Raw genomic sequence first — 22,311 nt, 5'->3', positions numbered from 1 at the left:
GACATGTTTTTAGAATGGAGCATCATATGTATATTCTATGATGGTCTGTCTGAATTGTCCAAGATGTCATTGAACCACTCTACTGGAGGATCTCTTCATCTGAAGAAGATGCCTGCAGAAGCCCATGAACTCATTGAAATGATTCCAAATAACCAGTTCATGTACACTTCTGAAAGGAATCCTTTGAATAATGGGACAACTCAGGAAAAAGAAGTTCTTGAGATTGATACTCTGAATGCAATATTGGCTCATAATAAAATATTGACTCAGCAAGTCAATATGATTTCTCAGAGTCTGTCTGGAATGCAAGCTGCATCAGGCAGTACTAAGGAAGCTTCCTCTGAAGAAGAAGCCTATGACCCTGAGAACCCTGGAATGGAAGAAGTGAATTACATGGGAGATTCCTATGAAAACACTTACAATCCTTCATGGAGGAATCATCCTAATCTCTCATGGAAGGATCAACAGAAGCCTAATCAAGGCTTCAATAATAATAATGGTGGAAGAAACAGGTTTGGCAATAGCAAACCTTTTCCATCATCTTCTCAACAACAGACAGAGAATTCTAAGCAGAGCCACTCTGACTTAGCAACTGTAGTCTCTGATCTATCTAAGACCACTCTTAGCTTCATGACTGAAGCAAGGTCTTTCATTAGAAATTTGGAGGCACAAGTAGGTCAGCTGAGTAAAAGAGTTACTAAACTCCCTGCTAGTACTCTCCCAAGCAATACAGAAGAGAATCCAAAAAGAGAGTGCAAGACCATCTACACGTCCAACATGGCCGAACCTGTAGAGGAGGGAAAGGCAGTGATTTCCAATGAGGAAGACCTCAATGGACGTTCACTAGCCACTAAGGAGTTCCCTATTGAGGAATCAAAGTAATCTGAGGCTCATACAGAGACCATAGAGATTCCACTGAACTTACTATTGCCATTCATGAGCTCTGATGAGTATTCTTCCTCTAAAGAGGATGAAGATATTGCTGAAGAGCAAGTTGCTCAATATCTAGGAGCAATCATGAAGCTGAATGCCAAGCTATTCAGTAATGAGACTTGAGAGGATGAATCCCCATTGCTCATCAATGAACTAAATGATCTGGTTCAACTGAAATTACCTCAGAAGAAACAGGATCCTGGAAAGTTCTTAATACCTTATACCATAGGCACCATGACCTTTGAGAAGGCTCTGTGTGACCTGGGGTCAGGGATAAAAAAAAACTCATGCCTCTCTTTGTAATGGAGAAACTAGGGATCTTTGAGGTGCAAGCTGCAAGAATCTCACTAGAGATGGTAGACAATTAAAGGAAACAGGCTTATGGTCTTGTAGAGAATGTCTTGGTGAAGGTCGAAGGCCTATACATCCCTGCTGATTTCATAATCCTAGACACTGGAAAGGAAGAGGATGAATCCATCATCCTTGGAAGACTCTTCCTAGCCACAGCAAGAGCTGTGATTGATGTGGACATAGGAGAGCTAGTCCTTCAATTAAATGAGGACTACCTTGTGTTTAAGGCTCATGGATCTTCTTCTGTAACCATGGAGAGGAAGCATGAAAAGCTTCTCTCAATACAGAGTTAAACAGAGCCCCCACACTCAACTTCTAAGTTTGGTGTTGGGAGGCCACCATTAAGCTCTGAGTCTCTGTGAAGCTCTCTAAGAGCTTCACTGTCAAGCTATTGACATTAAAGAAGTGCTTATTGGGAGGCAACCCAATGTTATTTAATTATATTTATTTGTTTTCCATTGTTAATTTTATGTTTTCTTTAGGTTGATGATCATGTGAAGTCACAAAAACAACTGAAAAATCAAAAAAAGAATGAAAAACAGCATCAAAAATAGCACACCCTGGAGGATAAGCTTACTGGCGTTTAAATGCCAGTAAGGATAGCAGAATGGGTGTTTAACGCCCAGCTTGGCAGCATTCTGGGCGTTAAACGCCAGAATGGGCAGCACTCTGGGCGTTTAATGCCAGAAAGGGCTGTCTGGCATCTGGCTGGCGTTAAACACCAAAAATGGGCATCTAGCTGGTGTTTAACGCCAAAAATGGGCAGCAGACTAGCAGAGCTGGCGTTAAATGCCAGATTTGGCACACAATGGGCGTTTGAATGCCAGAATGGGCAGCACTCTGGGCGTTTAATGCCAGAAAGGGCTGTCTGGCATCTGGCTGGCGTTAAACACCAAAAATGGGCAGCAGACTAGCAGAGCTGGCGTTAAATGCCAGATTTGGCACACAATGGGCGTTTGAATGCCAGAATGGTGCAGGGAGCAGAATTCCTTGACACCTCAGGATTTGTGGACCCCACAAGATCCCCACCTACCCTACCTCTTCTTCTCTCCTCTTCACACCTTTCCATAATACTCTTCCCCAAATACCCTTGACCAATCCCATCAATAACTCTTCCCTAAATACCCTTCACCTATCAAATCCTACCCTCTTCCCCATATTCTCTTCACCACTCATATCCATCCATCATTAAACCCAACCCCTCATACACGGCTACCCTCTCTCCCTTACCCTATAAATACCCCTATTTACCACCTTCATCTTCACATAACATACACACTACTACCCCCTTGGCCGAACCACTCACCTCCCTCCATCTCCTCCATTTCTTCTTCTTCTACTCTTTTCTTTCTTCTTTTGCTCGAGGACGAGCAAACCTTCTAAGTTTGGTGTGGAAAAAGCTAAAGCTTTTTATTTTTTCATAACCATTAATGGCACCTAAGGCCGGAGAAACTTCTAGAAAGAGGAAAGGGAAGGCAATTGCTTCTACCTCCGAGTCATGGGAGATGGAGAGATTCATCTAAAAGGTCCATCAAGACCACTTCTATGAAGTTGTGGCCAAGAAAAAGGTGATCCCCGAGGTCCCCTTCAAGTTCAAAAAGAGTGAATATCCAGAGATCCGACATGAGATTCGAAGAAGAGGTTGGGAAATTCTCACCAACCCCATTCACAAGTCGGGATCTTAATGGTTCAAGAGTTCTATGCTAATGCATGGATCACTAAGAACCATGACCAAAGTGTGAACCCGAACCCAAAGAATTGACTCACAATGGTTTGGGGGAATTACTTGGATTTCAGTCCGGAAAATGTGAGGTTAGCATTCAACTTGCCAATGATGCAAGGAGATCCTCACCCTTTCACTAGAAGAGTCAACTTTGATCAAAGGTTGGACCAAGTCCTTAGGGACATTTGTGTGGAAGGAGCTTAATGGAAGAGAGACTCAAAAGGCAAGCCGGTTCAACTAAGAAGGCTTGACCTCAAGCTCATGGCTAGGGGATGGTTGGAGTTCATCCAATGCTCTATCATTCCTACTAGCAACCGGTCTGAAGTTACAATAGACCGGGCTATCATGATCCATAGCATCATGATTGGAGAGGAAGTAGAAGTTCATGAGATCATATCCCTAGAACTCTATAAGGTGGTAGACAAGCCCTCCACTTTGACAAGGTTAGCCTTCCCTCATCTCATTTGTACCCTATGCAATTCAGCTGGAATTGTCATAGAGGAAGATATCCTTATTGAAGGAGACAAGCCCATCACTAAGAAGAGGATGGAGCAAATAAGAAAGTCCACTCATGGACCTCAACAAGAGCATGAGGAAGTTCCTTATCATGAAATCCCTGAGATGCCTCAAGAGATGCATTTTCCTCTACAAAACTATTGGGAGAAAATCAACACCTCCTTAGGAGAATTGATTTCCAACATGGGACAACTAAGGATGGAGCACCAAGAGCATTCCATCCTCCTCCATGAAATTAGAGAAGACCAAAGAGCCATGAGGGAGGAGCAACAAAGGCAAGGAATAGACATAGAGGAGCTCAAGCACTCCATAAGATCTTCAAGAGGAAGAACTAGCTGCCATCACTAAGGTGGACCCGTTCTTTAATTTTTTTTGTTCTTATTTTTTTGCTTTTTTTTATTTTTATGCTTTATGTTTTGACTATGTTTGTGTCTTTATTACATGATCATTAGTGTCTAGTGTTTATGTCTTAAAGCTATGAATGTCCTATGAATCCATCACCTTTCTTAAATGAAAAATATTTTTAATTGCAAAAGAACTAGAAATGCATGATTTCGAATTCTATCTTGAAATTAGTTTAATTATTTTGATATGGTGGTATTACTTTTTGTTTTCTGAATGAATGCGTGAACAGTGCATATTTTTTAATTTGTAGTTTATGAATGTTTAAATTGTTGGCTCTTGAAAGAATAATGAAAAAAGTGAAATATTATTGATAATTTGAAAAATTATATAATTGATTCTTGAAGCAAGAAAAAGCAGTGAAAAGCTTACAGAAAAAAAAAGAGGCAAAAAAAAAAAGAAAAAAAGAGAAAGAGAAAGAAAAAGCAAGCAGAAAAAGCCAATACCCTTTAAACCAAAAGGCAAAGGTAAAAAGGATCCAAGGCTTTGAGCATTAATGGATAGGAGGGCCCAAAGGAATAGAATCCTGGCCTAAGCGGCTAAACCAAGCTGTCCCTAACCATGAGCTTGTGGCGTGAAGGTGTTAAGTTAAAAGCTTGAGACTGAGCGGTTAAAGTCGTGGTCCAAAGCAAAAAGAGTGTGCTTAAGAGCTCTGGACACCTCTAACTAGGGACTCTAGCAAAGCTGAGTCACAATCCGAAAAGGTTCACCCAGTTATGTGTTTGTGGCATTTATGTATCCGGTGGTAATACTGGAAAACAAAATGCTTAGGGTCACGGCCAAGACTCATAAAGTAGCTGTGTTCAAGAATCAACATACTAAAATAGGAAAATCAATAACACTATCTGAATTCTAAGTTCCTATAGAAGCCAATCATTCTGAACTTCAAAGGATAAAGTGAGATGCCAAAACTGTTCAGAAGCAAAAAGGCTACAAGTCCCGCTCATCTAATTGGAAATAAGTTCATTGATAAGTTTGGAATTCATTGTATATTCTCTTCTTTTTATCCTATTTTATTTTTAGTTGCTTGGGGACAAGCAACAATTTAAGTTTGGTGTTGTGATGAGCAGATAATTTATACCCTTTTTGGCATTGTTTTTACATAGTTTTTAGTATGTTTTAATTACTTTTTATTATATTTTTATTAGTTTTTATGCAAAAATCACATTTCTGGACTTTACTATGAGTTTGTGTATTTTTCTGTGATTTCAGGTATTTTCTGGCTGAAATTGAGGGACCTAAGCAAAAATCTGATTCAGAGGTTGAAAAAGGACTGCAGATGCTGTTGGATTCTGACCCTCCTGCACTCGAAATGGATTTTCTGGAGCTACAGAAGCCCAATTGGCGCGCTCTCAATTGGCTTAGAAAGTAGACATCCTGGGCTTTCCAGCAATATATAATAGTCCATACTTTTCCTGAGATTTAATGGCCCAAACTGGCGTTCAAATTCAGCCTAAAACTTCCTGGCGTAAAACGCCCAAACTGGCACCCAAGCTGGCGTTTAACTCCAAGAATAGCCTATACACGAAAAAGCTTCAATGCTCAGCCCAAGCACATACCAAGTGGGCCCTAGAAGTGGATTTCTACACTATCTACACTTAGTTACTCATTTTCTGTAAACCTAAGTTACTAGTTTAGTATAAATAGCACTTTTTACTATTGTATCTTTTATCTCTGGACGTTTAGTCCTTAGACATTGGAGACTGGCCTCACAGCCATGCCTAGACTATTTTCACTTATGTATTTTCAACGGTGGAGTTTCTACACCCCATAGATTAAGGTGTGGAGCTCTGCTGTTCTTCAGGAATTAATGCAATTACTACTGTTTTCTATTCAATTCACGCCTACTTCTTCTCCAAGATACACTCTCGTACTTAATTCAGTTAAGTCAGAATGAAGGGGTGACCCGTGACAATCACCCAATCTTCGTTACTCGCTTAGCCAAGATCGCGTGCCTGACAACCACAAAGCGATCTACATAATGTTCAACGTAGTCATTGGACAACAGCTGGAGTATATTCTCTTGGGTTCCCAATCAATGATTCACATTTTCTCTCCTGACAACAGAGCATCTAAATCTGAGATTAGAACCTTCGTGGTATAGGCTAGAACCATTGGCAGCATTCCTGAGATCTGGAAAGTCTAAACCTTGCCTGTGGTATTCCGAGTAGGATCTGGGAAGGGATGACTGTGACGAGCTTCAAACTTGTGAATGTTGGGCGCAGTGACAGTGTGCAAAAGGACAATGGTCCTATTCTGATACTAGCGGGAACCGACAGATGATTAGCCATACGGTGACAGCGCATATGGATTTGTTTTCATCCGAGAGGATCATACAGCTTGCTATGGAAGGAGGTAACGCATGGTTGGAAGAAGGCAATAGGAAAGCAGAGGTTCTGAAGCAACAAAGTATCTCCAGACGCTTATCTGAAATTCCCACCAATGAATTACATAAGTATCTCTATTTTATTTTCTGTTTTATTATTAAAACTTTATAACCATTTGAATCCGCCTGACTGAGATTTACAAGGATGACCACAGCTTGCTTCAAGCCGACAATCTCCGTGGGATCGACCCTTACTCATGTAAGGTTTATTACTTGGACGACCCAGTGCACTTGCTGGTCAGCTACACGGAGTTGTGAGAAAAGTGTGAGAACACGATTTCATCCCGCACCAACGGCCTTTTGTGCGTACGTACGCCCCTGTTTCTTCCAATATACTTCTTTTTTTCTCTTCTCTCTACCTCTTCTCTTCTTTTCTCTTCTCCTCTTTTCTTTTCCTTCTTCAATGACCACTCACCACTATACTTCACCACCCACAACACTCACCTTTAGTTATTTAGCTTAGTTAGTTTAATTTTCTATTCTGATGCTAAGTGTTGGATAATTGAGTTGATTTGTTGATTGTGTTGAGATATTGCTGCTGAAGTGTTGAGATTGTTATTGCTATTTATTGTTGAATATCTTTATTGAGGTTGTAAATTGTTTCTTGGTGTTGAGTTCTTCATGTTTAATTTTTCACATACCAAGTACTCATAACATTGCCTTTGAGAATCTCTTTTGGATTTCTGAATTACATGTTTTGGCCACCATGTAATTTGATTTCATAATCTATCATTAGGCAATTTAATTGTAGTTGATGCAATTTTTTTTAGGTGATGCTTGCTATGATTGATTTTTATTTAAGTCACTTATTTGATGCATTAGCATTGACAATTGTGAAATTAGATCATAAGCTTACCTAATGACACTTTTTGAGCTTTTTAAGCTTTGTGGACTATGCTTGCCATGTTTTCCACTTCATGTCAATTAGGTGTTGCTTCATTATCCAATTCACAATTTCTTGATTCTTGCTTGAATACTTTTATACTTCTTTATTACTTGTTTGTTTATCTTAACCTACAAGTTCTCTTTAAGGTATTCCAAGTACACTAGAATGAGTGAAGTGCATGCTTATTTTGTCTAATTGGGACCTGGCTTACCATGCTAGTGTGTGTGTGTTCTAAGATGCACAACTTAGAATACACACACTTATTTCCATGTCACAAACTTATTCACTCACTCGTTTTAGTGATTAATGCCTCACTCCAACAATCTCTGCTTCCTTGTTTTTGCATTCACTCATCTTGCCATCCTATTTCTTATTTTTCATGGATGAGTCACCATAAACAACAAGGGAAGCAGGAGAAAGAGCATGCAGCAGCCGATTGATCCACCAGCTGAAGGTGGCAATCCGAAGTCACCACACTCCCTAGCTCACCTTTGAGTGCACGGAGAACCGTTCAACCCTTTAAGTGTTGGGAGGTTGTCATCGATCGACCATCTTGGGTGACATACTCTAATCCTAACACTTTCATCTTCTTTTTGAATTCTTAGTTGCATTTTCTTTCTTGGTTTGTATATATTTTAGAGCTTAGGCTAATCAAAGATGCAAATATTAAGCTCACTTGACCATATATAACCTTACCTGTACCCTAACCCCATTACAACCATGAAAAGTCCTCATGATATTTGTATGCATACATTGAATAAGTGTTGATTGTTAGATGAAAGACAAATCTTAGAAAGTATGATTAGAAGAGAAATGAGTGAATTGACCCTATACACTTGAGTGATTAGAGCGGATACACATCCGGTGAGTGTTCAAACGCTCAATTACATGTTTCCACTTATCATTATTGCTTATCTTGCAAGTTGTTAATGCTTTTCAATAACTCTAATCAATTATGGATTTGACTTGGTTAAGATTGCTTTATCCCTTATGTTCATATCTGTATTCTTGGAGTTAATTTATTTTGACTAAGTAGTTGCATTCATGTAGATAGATTGCATATAGGTAGTTTACTTGCTTTGAATAAATGTAATACCCCTTGTTTCCTTCTTGAGTATAGCATGCTATTGTTTAAGTGTGGGAATGTGATGAATCCACATTTTATGGTATTTATTTGCTCAATTTAGGTGGATTTCATCAACTTTTCCTACACTTATTCAATGAAATAGCATAGTTTTATGATTTCTTCCTAAATTGTGCTTGAAAGTAAAAACATGATCTTTAGGCCTTTTAATTTATAAATTTTGTTCACTTTAATCCCATTTGATGCCTTGATGCGTTTGCTAAGTGATTTCAGCTTTCCAAGGCAAGTATGGATTGAAGAAGTGAGAAAAAGAGCATGCAAAAGGGAAGAAACTATGAAGAAATGGAGTTTGGAAGATTCAGCAATCCATGCGTGAGCACAAGCACTGCATGCACGCGCACAAGTGTGAGCTTGGTGATGCGTACGCGTGATTTACACGTACGCGTGGAAGTAAATTTTGCTCAGCGACGCGTATGCGTGACCGAGTCACGTGAGCTCATTAATTGCAAATCGCTGGGGGCAAATTCTGGGCCTCCAAAACCCAACCCAACTCATTTCTGAAGCTATTTCAACCCCAATTCAAGTGGAAGCAAGGGGGCAATTAAGTTTAGCTTTTACATGTTTTCCTCTTAGTTTTCTAGAGAGAGAAGCTCCCCCTTTCTCTAGAATTAGGTTAGGTTTAGTTAATTTCTCTTTAATATCTGTCTTGAATTCTTGTCTTAATGTAGTTTCATTTATGTTTTCTTGCTTTATTGTCTTACTTCTTTTAGTTCTTCTTCTTAATTTCTCTTTTATGTCATTTTTCATTTTATGAACACTCTTGTACTTCTTTAATTTTTATTAATGCAATTTATGTTTTATGTTCATTTAATGTATCCTTTAGTTGTTATTATCATTTTTTTTGCTTTTGGTAGTTGGATTTTATTTTTAATGCATTTTAATATTATTTTATTCTTTTGCACACCAAGTGTTTGACAAAATGCTTGGCTTAGTTTTTACATAGTTTTTCTTCACTCTTGGCTTGGTATTGAGGACTTTGGTGCTCCTTGAGTCATTGATGTCCATTCTTGTTTGATACATTAGAGTAGTTAGTTGATTTGGTTTCCCTTGACTCTAAGTGACCCATTAATAGTGTTGATTGGGACTTAGGGATTGGAATCAACTATGCCTATTTGACTTATCCTCGATGTAGGGTTAACTAAGTAGGATTAACTCTTCATAATCATCATGTGTTTGTGGTCAATGACTAGGATAGGTAAGCTTAGCTCCCAATCCTTGCCAAGAGGTTTCTTGCATTTGAATTTTCCTTTCCTTGCATTTAATTGCTTTGACTTTTATTGCTTTGACTTTTAATTCCTTGCATGATCATTTGATTGCTTTCATTTAATTTCTTGCATGTTAAGTTACTTTCTTGCTATTTATATTTCTTGCTTCTCTTGCAATCAATCATAGCCAATAATCTTAGCACTTCATTTGCAACTCCTAGGGAAGACGACCCAAAATTTCAAACTCCCGGTTATTGTGTTTTGATTATGACTATCTTTTGATCTAAATTTGATTGGGAATTAGTTGTTGATCTAGACTACACTTGCAATGAAGATATCCTATTTTGATTAATTCTAGATCGACGAAAAAAATTCCTTTTTATCATAAATCCACAAAATCAAAAAAGAAAACGAAGAAGAATAGGAAGAAGAAGGATGAGCAGCAAAGAAGAATAACGAGCAGAAGAAAAGAAAAAAGAAGAAGAACGACGAGCAGCAGAGATTGCAGATCTGAAAATTAAAATACAAATCGTTAATGTTGAAGAAGAGAAGAGGAAGAAAAATGTTTACGTTGAAAAAGATGTTTTTCTGTTACGTTGATAGGAAGGAGAGAGGGGCACCCGTATATTTCACGTAACTTGGGGGAGGGAGGAGGCGCGTTAACGAAAAACTGCTTGGATAACTTGGATAGGTATTTTATATGGATGTGGAACATTATTGATATTATTATATTTTTTTTTACTTTAATCAATAATGCTCCACATCCATGCAAAAAATCTAACCAAGTCATCCAAGCATTTTTTTAAACGCGCCCCTCCCAAGTTATGTGAAATACACGCACGCCCCCACCCCCTCCTATTAACGTAACAGAATTAAGTAAAACTTCTTCTTCAACGTTAACGATCTGCATTGCAATTTCGGATCTGCTCTCGTCGTTCTTCTCTGCTCCTCATCGTTCTTCTTCTTTTTCTTCTCTGCTGCTCGTTGTTCTTCTTCCTATTCTTCTTCGTTTTCTTCTTCGATCTGTGGATTTATCTTCTTCATTTTCAGATTTCAATAGGCTATCAAAATAATGAATGATTCAACTTTAAATCAGTTGAATGAGAGTGATTTAGATTATTCTTCTGAATCCTATCAAGCGGACGGGGTTTGGATGATTCAATTTTGAATTGAATTAAATGGACGCAGGTGTTCTGAATTGAATTGAATTGAATTTATATATACAATTTTCGGTTCATTTTGCATTGTACATTGATTTCGCTTTGATTTATATTTTGGGTTCATTATACAAGCAGTTGTTTGAATTTGAATTTATATAATGAACAGTGTTCCGTTCATTTAGTATTATACAATGGTTTTACTTTAATAATATGTTCGGTTCATTATGCAGATAGTTGTTCAAATTTGAATTTATATAATGGACAATATTCCTTTCATTTAGTGTTATACAATGGTTTCACTTTAATAATGTGTTCGGTTTATTCTATAGTCCAGGTGTGTTATGGATGAACAATTTGTCCCAAAGGTTGGGATGATTTTTAAGACACTAGAAGAAGTTGGAAAGTTCTACAAAAATTATTCCAAACTTGCCGGATTTTCTACCAAAATAAGGAACACGACTCGGAAGGGAGACAAGATTAAGAATCAATTAATCGTATGCAGCAGCGAGGGGAAGTGGAAATCCAATATATCTCCAACTCTGAAGACAAACCCCTCAGCTGGCATAAACTGTCTAGCAAAGATTTATGTACACATATTGAAGGATGTCGGTCTTTGGACAATTTTCAAAGTTGTTCTGAATGATTCACACCTTTGCTCTCCAGACCGAGCAGAGATGCTTAAACAACACAGGGAGCTAAGTATGTTTGTGCATCGGACCATATAAAACAATAAGGAAGTTGGAATCAGACCGAGCAAAACTTACCAATCATTCATAGCAGCAGCGGGCAGTCATCGGGAACTAAATTTTATAGAAAAAGACGTTAGGAATTACATCACAAGGGAAGTACGGAATGTGTCCAAACAAGACGATTCCAAAGAATTCAGGAAGTACTTATTAAGAATGAAAGAGAAGAATCAAAATTTCTTTTTCGAGCTCAACCTTGAAGGCGATCACTCCATCAAAAATGCATTCTGGGCCGATGCAAGAAGCAGAGCTGCATGCAAGTATTTTGGAGACGTCGTTTCATTCGACACCATGTACAATATAAACAGGTATTCGATTCACAAAAATTAACTCTTAGGTTCTCACAGGCAACACATTTCGGTTCATAACTGTTGCCAATGTCCATTTTTGCAGGTACAATCTGGTTTTTGGTTCTTTTGTGAGCGTGAATCACCATGGTCAGTTGATACTTCTCGGATGTACTCTGATGAAAAATGAGGACATCAAATCATTCAAATGGCTATTCGAGTAGTGGCTCCATTGCATGGGAGGGAAGGCACCAAAAGGCATTCTCACCGTCCAATGCAGATCGATGCAAAGGGCCATCGAGATGTGATGAATGGATTTTTGCCAGTAAAGAAATTCATAAATAAGTTCTCGTTGCAAGTATAGTTTCTAAACTAACAATAATCCTTTCATACAAAAATTTGGTTGTCACAAGTAACGAATCCCTAATAAAATTGATAACCGAAGTATTTAAACCTCGGGTCATCTCTCAAGGAATTTTAGGGAGGTGTATTTATTATTGGTTATGAAAGATTATCTTTTTGGGGTTTTTTGAATAATGAACAGGAAAAGTAAATTGCAAGAATTAAAGTAATAACTAATAAAGCTCTTAGCAAGGTATGAGAACTGAAAATCCTATCCTAGTTATCCTTATCAATTGTGATGAGAATTGTTCATTACTCCTACTTAGTTAACCCTTACTAAATAAAGGAAAGTCAAGTGGACTAATCAATTTGATTCCTCAAGTCCTAGTCAACTCCTAAGGAAAGACTAGCTTTAGAGGGATCCAAATCAACTAGCGAATTCCAATTATCAATCAACAAGGGAGTTTGATAACTCAAGTGTCAGCAATTACTCAACCAAAGCCAAAAGGAGAGAAATCTAAATATTGAAAGCATCAATCACATAAATTGAAGAAAGCAACCATAAATCTGAAATACCTCAAATTGCATTAAATAAAGAAATCAAATCTAACATGGAGTTCATAAACCAAATTGGGAAAATAAACAAACTAAAGTAATAGAATAAATAAAAGTAGAAGAGAAACTAAATTAAAGGAACATTGAACCTGAAATTGAGAAGAAATAAACCTAACCTAAGAGAATTCCTAAATCCTAAAACTTAGAGAGAGGAGAGAGCCTCTCTCTCTAGAAAACTACATCTAAAATCTAAAATGTGAATAATGAATGGTTGTCTGAATGTCTCTTTGATTCCCCCACTTTGTAGCCTCTATTCTGTGTTTTCTGGGTTGAGAACTGGGTCAAAAACATCCCAGAAATCGCTGGGGGCGAATTCTGCTACGCTGGATTTTCTGCAGAACGATACGTGGGCGTGATGCACGTGTGCGCGTCATTTATCTGTATGGCCACTATAAATAATTATATATAATTTCGAAGCCCCGGATGTTAGCTTTTTAACGCAATTGGAACCGCCTCATTTGGACTGCTATAGCTCAAGTTATGGTCGATTGAGTGCGAAGAGGTCAGGGCTGACAGCTTTGCAGTTCCTTCAGCTTCTTGTATTCCTTCCACTTTTGCATACTTTCTTTCCATCCTCTAAGCCATTCCCGTCCTATAATCTCTGAAAACACTTAACACACATATCAAGGTATCGAATGGTAATAAGAGAGAATTAAAATTAGTAATTTAAGGCCAAAGAAGCATGATTTCAATCAAAGTACAGAATTAGGAAGGAAAATGTAAAACATGCAAATTCAATGAACAAGTGTGAGAATAGTGGATAAAATCCACTCAATTAAGTACAAAATATACCACAAAATAGTGGTGCATCAAGATGTGCATGCCAACCACAATTCACTGGTGGTGCATCTGGCACATCATGAAGAAGATCCTAAGAAAACTAAATGGCTACAAGCGACACAAGAAAATTGAACAAAAGATGAGCCACGTCGTTTGGAACTCGTTCACAAAAGATGTATTCAAAAGAAACTGGAATGATTTTGTCACAAAGTTCGGCGTCGGAAGCAATAAGTGGCTCTCAGGTAACCGGCATTCTTAATTCAATTTATTTTGATGCTGTTACTTTTTTGGTTAAAACGTGCATAACTTTCAGTTTATCAGAGCTCATGTTTTTGGTTCATTCTGCAGAACTATACGAAGATCACTATTTATAGATTCCAGTTTACCTGGATCACCACTTTTGGGCCGGGATGAGAAGTACACAAAGGAGCGAGAGCATGCATGCATTTTTCAACAAGTTATTTAGACGGAACAGCTCCTTGATTCAATTTGTGAAGCAATACGATAATTGCCTAGCAAGCAGAGAGCAAAGAGAGAGAGAATTTGATGCTGTAGATTTTTACACCGTGATACCATGTGTAACAAAATCAGCAATAGAGGCTCAATTTCAGCACATGTATACCCACGAGAAGTTCAGGGAAGTTCAAGGACAATTCAGAGGAAAGGTGAACTGCATCACAAGATCAATGCATTTCACCCTAGGTTTTACAACATACAAAGTCGTAAAGCAGGTTTCTAACTCCACATTCAACAAGTTTTTTGTCACCTACGACACAGTATCACGAGAAGTAAAGTTCCAGTGCTTGCTATTCAACTTAAGGGGCATACTGTGGCGAGTAGATAAAGTGGCACTGAAATATATACTAGAATGCTGGAGCAAGAACATAAAGAGGAGGCACACACACATCGAGAGCAGCCAAGACGAGCCTCTATTGGAGCCAAGAAGCAAGAGATTTGACGATTTGGTGTTTTGGTCTCACAATATTTGCGAATTCGCATCAGAGTCCGAGGAGTTTACCGGAATTCTGCACCGGGCTTTTGACAATGTCATGGTCGAGATGCAATAATATCAAGCGAAAAGTAACGAAAAAGTTTGTTATCTCATGAAGAAGCGACATTGAGTGACGTGAACGACCTTCAAATCCCGCCACGTGTGAGAACAAGAAGCTGCCCCAAGAACAAACTAGGATCAAAATTAGAAAAAAAGATCGCAAATTCCACAAAGAAAAAGAAAAAGCCAGCTCCAAGCGAGGTAACATTGATTTGCTTTCAATTAGGAAAAATTCGTTTGTGCATTTTTCTAATATACGATTTATTTTGTCTTTTGTAGTTGAACCTTTTAGACGGTGGATCAACGATTCAGTCAAGCTCCAGCCTTTACAATGCACAGGATATGAATTATCCCAAAAAGCATTATAGGAGTTTTAGTTTTTATTAACACAAATTTTCATTCATGTATGAGCAAATTTCAGTTCATTGAAGATATAGGAGGGATAATTTCTGATTGATGTTAGTCTTTACTAAATAGTTACTTTTTAGTTTTTCAAATTAGCTTTCTGAAATTATTTATTGAATAGTCACTTTATTGAATAGTCACTTTTTTGTTCATTGAATAGTCACTTTATTCTGTTATGTCAAAGAGTTCAGGTATTTTTGAAACTGAATACTGATATATATATTTTTTTCAAATTATATTTCTGCAATAGTGATATATGCACTTTTTCGGTTCATCTTGTTTATTAATTTTAGTTCAATTGTGTTTTTGGGCTCTTAATGTTTAATAAATACCCTGAATCCATTCACTGTGAACCTAAAAAAAACAACAGCTAGACAGTTCCAACAGATATATACATTAACATAAGATTTTTCATTAACATTAGATTTCTAATAACATTTACATTAATATTCACATATATACATTAAAGAAGCAGTGCTTGCTTTTTTAAACAAGTTAAACAAAATAGGATTAATTACAACCAGTCAAACAAACTATATCCTGCTTACTATTTATATCCCCAAATGTGATTTAAAAAACGGGCTGGAGAGGGTAACAGATGGCTTTAGGAGTCTTATGGCTTCAAATGCCCGAATCACTTGGTCTCTGATTTTATTCATTTTATGCAATAGAATGTTTGGACCATATTCATACCTGAAGGCAACAATTTCTTCCTACAATTTAATTGAAAGGAATTAGTTACATAAGAAATGAACCCAACTGAAAAAAGAAATGAAACAAATTTTATTAATTTAAAAATTACTTACTTGTGTCCAGTTTTTATATTGATACCTCTTCCCTTTTTTGATCTTTCGAGGATCAATTGTTTCTAGCCATTTCATGACGTATATCCCGTAATCATAGCTAAGCAAGAAATAAGTAAAATATGATTAATAGTATACAAAATAAAACACATTAAAAATAGCACTATAGCAGAGAAAATTTTTTACTTTGTTTGTTGACCACTGAGCTGATATACTCTGCTTCTAATCCCTTTCCGTCCTCCATTAAGGGTTCTGCCCCAGTGTAAACCCTCATCTGGGAGACTATTAATCCCTGAAAAGGATATAAAAGTAAGAATAAAGTAAATGTAAATCACCAACTACAATGAATCAAACTCTGTTCATGTTTGAGAAAAATGTGATAAACATTTAATGAGCAAGGAAAATATTTCTACATGTAAATGAACTCAACTGAACACTTAAGGATGAAGTCAATGTAAATCACCAACCCAAATGAACCGAATTTCTAGACCACGCAAAAGTTCCTCTCATCAAAATGGCACCATTGCCGGGGAACTGCTAACGTGTGCCTTATTATTGGTTATTGTAAATATTTTTTATTTTGCTTGTTTATTTATTTTTATTTTTCCTTTTTAATTTTATTTGCTACTATGAACTCTCACCCCTCTTGCTTTGAATTTGGTTTTAACTTTGTTGAAGGAAATAGAAGTTACAGCAGGAATATGCATCAAGGTCAGACCAATCAAGGATGGATGGAGCCAAGAGGATTGGTGCACGAATTGTGAATCACACTTTTCACAACTCGTACCACTGACCAGCAAGTGCACTGGGTCGTCCAAGTAATACCTCACGTGAGTAAGGGTCGAATCCCACGGAGATTGTTGGTTTGAAGCAATCTATGGTTATCTTGTAAATCTTAGTCAGGAAGTCAATTATGTTTATCAGTTGAATTGCAAATAAACAATAGAGCATGGATCAAAGGTTACTTGTTATGCAGTAATGGAGAATATGTTGGAGTTTTGGAGATACTTTGTCTTCTGAATCTCTGCTTTCCTCTGTCTTCTTGTTCACGCACGCACTTCCTCCTATGGCAAGCTGTGTGTTGGTGGATCACCGTTGTCAATGGCTACCTTCCATCCTTCCAGTGAAAACTACGCTCACGCGCTCTGTCACAGCACGGCTAATCACCGGTTGGTTCTCGATCCGGTTGGAATAGGATTTACTATCCTTTTGCGTCTGTCACTAACGCCCAGCCTTCAGGAGTTTGAAGCTCGTCACAGTCATTCAATCCTTGAATCCTACTCGGAATACCACAGACAAGGTTTAGACTTTCCGGATTCTCATGAATGCCGCCATCAGTTCTAGCTTATACCACGGAGATTCTGATTAAGAGATCTCAGAGATACTCATTCAATCGGATATAGAACGGAGGTGGTTGTCAGGCACACGTTCATGGGTTGAGGAAGGTGATGAATGTCTATCCTTGTGCAAAGTATAAACTATTATATATTGCTGGAAAGCACTGGATGTCTACTTTTCAACGCAATTGGGAGCATGCCATTTTGAGTTCTGTAGCTCCAGAAAATCCACTTTGAGTGTAGGGAGGTCAGAATCCAACAGCATCAGCAGTCCTTTTTCAGCCTGAATCAGATTTTTGCTCAGCTCCTTCAATTTCAGCCAGAAAAATACCTGAAATTACAGAAAAGCACACAACTCATAGTAAAGTCCAGAAATATGAATTTTTCCTAAAAACTAATAAAAATAGACTAAAAACTAACAAAAACATACTCAAAACTATATGAAATTATCCCCAAAAAGCGTATAAAATATCCGCTCATCACAACACCAAACTTAAACTGTTGCTTGTCCTCAAGCAACTAGATAAATAAAGTAGAAGACTAATAGGTTGAGAAGCAATAATATCTCAGAGTTTTTGATTGAAGCTCAGATTCTAATTAGATGAGCGGGACTAGTAGCTTTTTGCTTTTGAACAGTTTTGGCATCTCACTTTATCCATTGAAGCTCAGAGTGATTGGCATCTATAGGAACTTAGAATTCAGATAGTGTTATTGATTCTCTTAGTTCAGTGTGATGATTCTTAAACACAGCTTCTTTATGAGTCTTGGCTGTGGCCCTAAGCACTTTGTTTTCCAGTATTACCACCGGATACATAAATGCCACAGACACATAACTGGGTGAACCTTTTCAGATTGTGACTCAGCTTTGCTAAAGTCCCCAATTAGAGGTGTCCAGAGTTCTTAAGCACACTCTTCTTTTTGCTTTGGACCTTGACTTTAACCGCTCAGTCTCAAGTTTTCACTTGACACCTTCACGCCACAAGCACATGGTTAGGGACAGCTTGGTTTAGCCGCTTAGACTAGGATTTTAGTCCTTTAGGCCCTCCTATCCACTGATGCTCAAAGCCTTGGGATCCTTTTCATTTGCCCTTGCCTTTTGGTTTTAAGGGTCATTGGCTTTTTCTGCTTGCTTTTTCTCTCTCTTTTTTTTTTTTGCAAGCTTTGTTCTTTGCTGCTTTTTCTTGCTTCAAGAATCATTTTCATGATTTTTCAGATTATCAATAACATGTCTCATGTTCATCATTCTTTCAAGAGCCAACATATTTAACAGTCTTAAACAACAAATTCAAAAGACATATGCACTGTTCAAGCATTCATTCAGAAGACAGAAAGCATTGCCACCACATTTAACTAATTAGAATTTCTCTTATTAAACTCGAAATTTTATTGCCTCTTATTCAAAAGATCTACTACTTTATTCATGTTTGCTGATGATGAGAAAAATAAACTATAGCTTAATTGGAGATAAAATCAAAATAGATACTAATTACTACTATATGACTTCTAAGGTAAACTTTTATAAGGACACTGTCACAGAGTTAAGGCAGAAATTGGAAATTAACAACCTTTATTCTGGGGGCACGGGGGTTCCTCTGATCCTTGGGGTGCTTGGTCCTACAAGAGAAGACTTTTGGCGCTTCAGTTCCCTTAAGTCACGCCCCTGCTCCTCTTGTTCTTTAAACATATAGGTCAGCATTTGACTGTGTTCCTTCTGTTCTTTTATTATTTGCTCCATAGCTTCCCGTATCTTGGTAACGGACGTCTCAAGATACTCCCAGTATTCAGCTTGAGGGATCTCTGGGAGGAATTCCTGTGCTCTCTTCTTGATGGGATCCTCCTGTGCTTGTTGTTTTTCCATTGATGCTTTAGTGATTGGCTTTTCAATTAGGATATATTCAGTTATTCCCATCCTTACTCCAGCGTCCTTGCAGAGCAGAGAAATCACGCTTGGATAAGCCAACCTGGCCTCTTTTGAATTTTTGTTAGCAATCTTATAGAGTTCAGTTGAAATCAGCTGATGAACCTCCACTTCCTTTCCCATCATGATGCAATGGATCATCACTGCTCTTTTGACTGTGACTTCAGAACGGTTGCTAGTAGGCAACAGAGAACGCCCAATGAAGTCCAGCCATCCTCTGGCGACTGGTTTGAGATCCTCCCTCTTGAGTTGATTTGGGACACCCTTTGTGTTGGTGGTCCACCTGGCTCCAGGGATACATATGTTCTCTAGAATCTTTTCCAGGTCAATGTCTGCTCTCATCATCCTCCTGTTGAAGGAGTCTGGATCATCCTTTAGCTGAGGTAGCTTTAAGATCTCCCTGATCTTGTCAGGGGTAGTATGAACAATCTTCCCTCTGACCATGGTCCGAAATTCATAGAAGGCAGTTCCAGATAGTTTTTGCTTGTCAGTCTGCCACATATTAGCATAGAACTCCTACTTTCATTTCAGGATTAGCTAGGACTTCCCAGTTCTTGATTCGAATTTGCTCCTGGATCTCTGGATATTCATCTTCTTTCAGATCGAATCTAACTTCCGAGATCACTGATCTCAGACCCATTACTTTAAGATAATGGTCTGAATGTTCTTTAGATAAGAACTTCCCTTGATTCCAAAGTGGTTTTGGAACGCTCTCTTTCTTGCCTCTTGGAGTGGGTTGTTTTCCTTTAGGAGCCATGATCTTAGTGATCTCGGATAAACACACCAAACTTAGAGGTTTGCTTGTCCTCAAGCAAAAGAAAAGAAAGGAGAGGGATAGAAGGAGAGCTAGGTGCAATCGTTGATGGAGGAGGAGGGAGGCCGAACCCAAATTTAAAGGGATGGGGGGTGGGTTTTCGAAAAATTGGAAAAGATAAGATAAAAAGATTGAGTTGAAAAAGATAAGTTAGAAGATATAGTTTAATTTTGAAAAGATATGATAGATTTTTGAAAAAGATAAATCTGAATTTTGAAAAAGATAATATGGAGGTTTGAAAAAGATATGGATTAGTTGAAAAGATTTTAGAGTGAAAAAGATAGATTTGTTTTCAGAAAAGATTTGAAAAGAGTTGGATTGAATTTGGAAAGATGGATTTTTAGAAATTAAGGATTTTAGAAATCAGGGTTCTTGACATGTTCATGTAAAAATCATGCATTGAAGCATAAAATTTGAAATTAAAATGGAAATACGTGTGGAAAAAATGAATTTGGCTCCTCCCTGCTTTCCTGGCGTTTGAACGCCCAAACACTGCCTGTTTTGGGCGTTCAGCGCCCAATTGCTGCTCTCCTGGGCGTTCAACGCTCAGCTGCTGCCATTACTGGCGTTCAACGCCCAGTGGGTGCCCCTTTCTGGCGTTGAACGCCCAGCTGCTACCATCACTGGCGTTCAGCGCCCAGTGGATGCCCATTTTGGGCGTTGAACGCCCAAAATGCACTTTTACTGGCATTTTCTTGCCAGTGAGATCTTTTTCTCTGTTTTGTGTGCCGAGGTCTTCTGTAAATGATTATTTACCTTGTTATCAATGAACTCTATATAAACAAATAAAAATAAAAATAGATATAGGGCAAAAATGCTTAGAGGATTGTTGCCCCATGGCTGGGTTGCCTCCCAGCAAGCGCTTCTTTATTGTCTTTAGCTGGACCTTGCTGAGCTTTTAATCTAGCTTCAGCCTTGAGCATTCTTGCTCAATGTTGCCTTCAAGATAATGCTTGATTCTCTGTCCATTGACAATGAACTTCTTATCAGAATCAATATCTTGAAGCTCCACATAACCATATGGTGACACACTTGTAATCACGTATGGTCCCCTCCACCGGGATTTCAGTTTCCCGGGGAATAGCCTGAGTCTAGAGTTAAACAACAGGACCTTCTGTCCTGGTTCAAAGATTCTAGATGACAGCTTTCTGTCATGCCATTTTTTTTATTTTTCTTTATAAAGCTTGGCATTTTCGAAAGCTGTGAATCTGAATTCCTCTAGCTCATTTAGCTGGAGCAATCGTTTTTCTCCTGCTAATTTGGCATCAAAGTTTAGGAATCTGGTTGCCCAGTAGGCCTTATGTTCCAGTTCCACGGGCAGGTGACATGCCTTACCATACACGAGTTGGTATGGAGATGTCCCTATGGGGGTCTTGAATGCTGTCCTGTAAGCCCACAGAGCATCATCCAGGCTCCGTGCCCAATCCTTTCTACGGGTATTTACTGTCCGTTCCAGGATTCTCTTTAATTCTCTGTTAGAGACTTCAGCTTGCCCATTGGTTTGTGGATGATATGGAGTGGCCACCTTGTGGCTAATTCCATACCGAACCATGGCAGAGTAAAGCTGTTTATTGCAGAAGTGAGTGCCCCCATCACTGATTAGTACTCTAGGGATACCAAACCTGCTAAAGATATGTTTCTGGAGGAACTTCAGCACTGTTTTAGTATCATTGGTGGGTGTGGCAATAGCCTCAACCCATTTTGATACATAGTCAACTGCCACCAGAATATAAGTGTTTGAGTATGATGGTGGGAAAGGTCCCATGAAGTCAATTCCCCATACGTCAAACAACTCAATTTCCAAGATTCCTTGTTGAGGCATGGCGTAACCATGAGGCAGGTTACCAGCTCTTTGGCAACTGTCACAATTACGTACAAACTCTCGGGAATCTTTATAGAGTGTGGGCCAATAGAAGCCACATTGGAGGACCTTGGTGGCTGTTCGCTCACCTCCGAAATGGCCTCCATATTGAGATCCGTGTCAATGCCACAGGATCCTCTGTGCTTCTTCTCTAGGCACACACCTACGGATAATTCCGTCTGCACATCTCTTAAAGAGATAAGGTTCATCCCACAAGTAGTACTTTGCATCAGTAATTAATTTCTTCTTTTGTATCCTGTTGTACTCCTTGGGTATGAACCTTGCAGCTTTATAGTTTGCAATATCGGCAAACCATGGTGCTTCCTGAATGGCGAATAAATGCTCATCAGGAAACGTCTCAGAGATCTCAAGAGAAGGGAGGGACGTCCCTTCCACTGGCTCTATCCGGGACAGATAATCAGCCACTTGGTTCTCTGTCCCTTTTTTGTCTCTTATTTCTATATCAAACTCTTGCAGAAGCAATACCCATCTGATGAGCCTGGGTTTTGAATCCTGTTTTGTGAGTAGATATTTAAGAGCAGCATGGTCAGTATACACAATCACTTTTGATCCTACTAAGTATGATCTGAACTTGTCAATGGCGTAAACCACTGCAAGTAGTTCTTTTCTGTGGTTGTGTAATTTT

General features: G+C 38.4%; 1 protein-coding gene across 1 annotated transcript; it reads left to right on the top strand.

The window, feature by feature from the left end:
• The first annotated feature begins 11,047 nt into the window (after positions 1-11,047).
• Positions 11,048-14,543, top strand: LOC148554026 (protein FAR1-RELATED SEQUENCE 5-like). Its single transcript, XM_088494950.1, has 4 exons — positions 11,048-11,405; positions 11,520-11,760; positions 11,846-11,910; positions 14,068-14,543. Exons 1-4 carry the CDS (start codon positions 11,048-11,050, stop codon positions 14,541-14,543), a joined length of 1,140 nt encoding a protein of 379 aa, XP_088351076.1.
• The last annotated feature ends 7,768 nt before the right edge of the window (positions 14,544-22,311 follow it).

Source organism: Arachis ipaensis, chromosome B7, assembly GCF_059453495.1.
Source record: "Arachis ipaensis isolate K30076 ecotype BB chromosome B7, ASM5945349v1, whole genome shotgun sequence".
Taxonomy (NCBI): Eukaryota; Viridiplantae; Streptophyta; class Magnoliopsida; order Fabales; family Fabaceae; genus Arachis; species Arachis ipaensis.
The sequence above is the reverse complement of the archived record's forward strand: the minus strand, read 5'-3'. Positions and strand labels throughout refer to the sequence as shown.